The sequence below is a fragment of the Lemur catta genome, chromosome 2 (genome assembly GCF_020740605.2).
Source record: "Lemur catta isolate mLemCat1 chromosome 2, mLemCat1.pri, whole genome shotgun sequence".
NCBI classification, from domain to species: Eukaryota; Metazoa; Chordata; class Mammalia; order Primates; family Lemuridae; genus Lemur; species Lemur catta.
In genome coordinates this window covers 41,951,372-41,953,254 of record NC_059129.1, presented here as the reverse complement: position 1 = coordinate 41,953,254, position 1,883 = coordinate 41,951,372, and the positions used below count along the sequence as shown (strand labels likewise).

At 54.0% G+C, this 1,883-nt stretch overlaps 1 protein-coding gene across 2 annotated transcripts; it reads right to left on the bottom strand.

Annotated features, from left to right (window-relative positions):
• Positions 1-1,677, bottom strand: AIF1 (allograft inflammatory factor 1). 2 transcript variants are annotated; one of them, XM_045541645.1, is made up of 6 exons: positions 1,577-1,677; positions 1,367-1,428; positions 1,221-1,287; positions 815-856; positions 466-628; positions 1-212 (listed from the first exon to the last, which is right to left on the bottom strand). In XM_045541645.1, the coding sequence occupies exons 1-6, from the start codon at positions 1,599-1,601 to the stop codon at positions 128-130; spliced, it is 444 nt and encodes a 147-aa protein (XP_045397601.1). In that variant the 5' UTR covers positions 1,602-1,677; the 3' UTR covers positions 1-127. The 2 variants fall into 2 exon arrangements, with proteins under 2 accessions (XP_045397601.1, XP_045397602.1); XM_045541646.1 differs by lacking the exon at positions 1,221-1,287 and having other exon boundaries at positions 1,577-1,604.
• Positions 1,678-1,883: the final 206 nt, after the last annotated feature.

Sequence of the window (1,883 nt, the reverse complement as noted above, 5' to 3'; positions counted from 1 at the left end):
TTTGATCTGACAGGGGAGGATAATTTATTTAATTTGATTTGACTCTGGCTCACAATCTTGTCTTCTTTTTCCATGTCCCAGTCATTAGAAGCCACTTCAATCCCACCACACCCCCTTTCCCCTCAAATCAGGGCAACTCAGAGATAGCTTTCTTGGCTGGGGGACCAATGGGCTTTTCCTGTTCTCTTGCTTTCTTCTCATACATCAGGATCCTGGTTGAGACAGGAAGAGACACAGGGATCAAGGAACCCTCCTCCCAACGGAATAAATCCTAGGCTGAGGGTGGGAAGAGAAGAGGGCAGGGGTGGAAGTGTGGGAGCTGTGGGGACCAGGGGAAGGGGATGGGGATGGGGATGGGACCTTGGAAGGGTCTCTCTGGAATGTGTAGAAAAGTTGAGCCTGGGGGGAGGAGTGGGCAGAGGAGAAAGCGAGTCAGTATACAGGAGGTTGGAACAGGGCCCTCACATTTTTAGGATGGCAGATCTCTTGCCCAACATCATCCTGAGAAAGTCAGGGTAGCTGAACGTCTCCCCAGAGCCACTGGACACCTCTCCAATTAGTTTCTTTAGCTCTAGGTGAGTCTTGGGAACCCCAAGTTTCTCCAGCATTCGCTTCAGAGACATGATATCTGGAGACAGGATGGGGGTGGAGAAGAGGAGGAATCCCTCTCTCTCCTCCCACCTCCACATTCCCATTCCCATTCCCATTCCTCCTTCTCTGGTAGGTGGGCCCTCCCAGACCGTGGGGATGGAGCACTAGGAGAAACTCCTGTCTTCCTAGGCCTGCCCACTCCCCCAAATCACCCTTTTCTCACCGATATCTCCATTTCCATTCAGATCAAACTCCATGTATTTCTCTGGGTGAGGGGAGAGAGCAGGGAGGGTAAGTGCTGGCTGGAAGGTCTCTGGCAGGGGTTGAGGAGGGGTTGCTGACCTAGGGCTGGGGGGAAGGGAGGAGGAGGTGTGGGGGGAAGGGAGGAGGAGGCGTAGGTGGAGGAAGCAGGGTGGGGGAGTTGAGGGGCCCTGTTAGGGTATAAGAAACTAGAGGGGGTGCTGAGGGGCAGGCCAGGGAATGACTCCACAACATTTGGGGTGACAATAAAGGCTCCCCTTTTCCTACCAGGAAAGTAAATTTTGTGTGCCTGCTGCCTCCGCCCAGTTCTTGTGGAAATCTTACCCCCTACCCCAATCCCCTCTCCACCCCTACAGCTGTCCCCTCACTTTTGAAGGCTTCCAGTTTGGAGGGCAGATCCTCATCACTGCTATATTTGGGATCCTCCAGGAATTGCTGTTGGGGGATAGTAAGAGCCAGGGTAGGCCCTCCCTGCCCAGATGCCACCCCCCAGGCTCTGCCCCCTTCCTTTTACCTTGTTGATCTCATCCAGTCTCTCTTCCTGCTGGGCCTTCAGCAGTCCAAAAGCTTTTCCTCCTGTGGGAGCACAAAGCTTCATCAATCCTCACTCCTCCCTTCCTCTCCTTGCCCCATGCCAGCCCAGGGACATCCAGAGTCTGCACTGAGGCCAGGTCCACCCCTCCTTGCTCGCCTTTCCTGCTCCTGCCTCTTCCACCCTCCCTACCCTGCAAATCTCTGGCCTTGCTCATAGCTCAGCAGATGCTGGTGGAGGTGGGAGACAGACCAAGCTGGCTGGGGCTATTGCGGCACTAACACTCTCCTCTCCCAAACTTCCCCTTTCCCCTCGTTCCCTCCTCTTCTACCTCCGAGGCCTCACTTCCCCATCAGCTTCTGCTGACACTAGCACCCCAAGAAGAAGGGGGAGCTGGGTATAAAATGGAGATGAGAAGATAACATTCTCCCAGTTCCTCTTAAATGAGAGTCCAGTGTGTACATGAAATAATATTTTGCTAAGCCACTGGAGGTGTAGG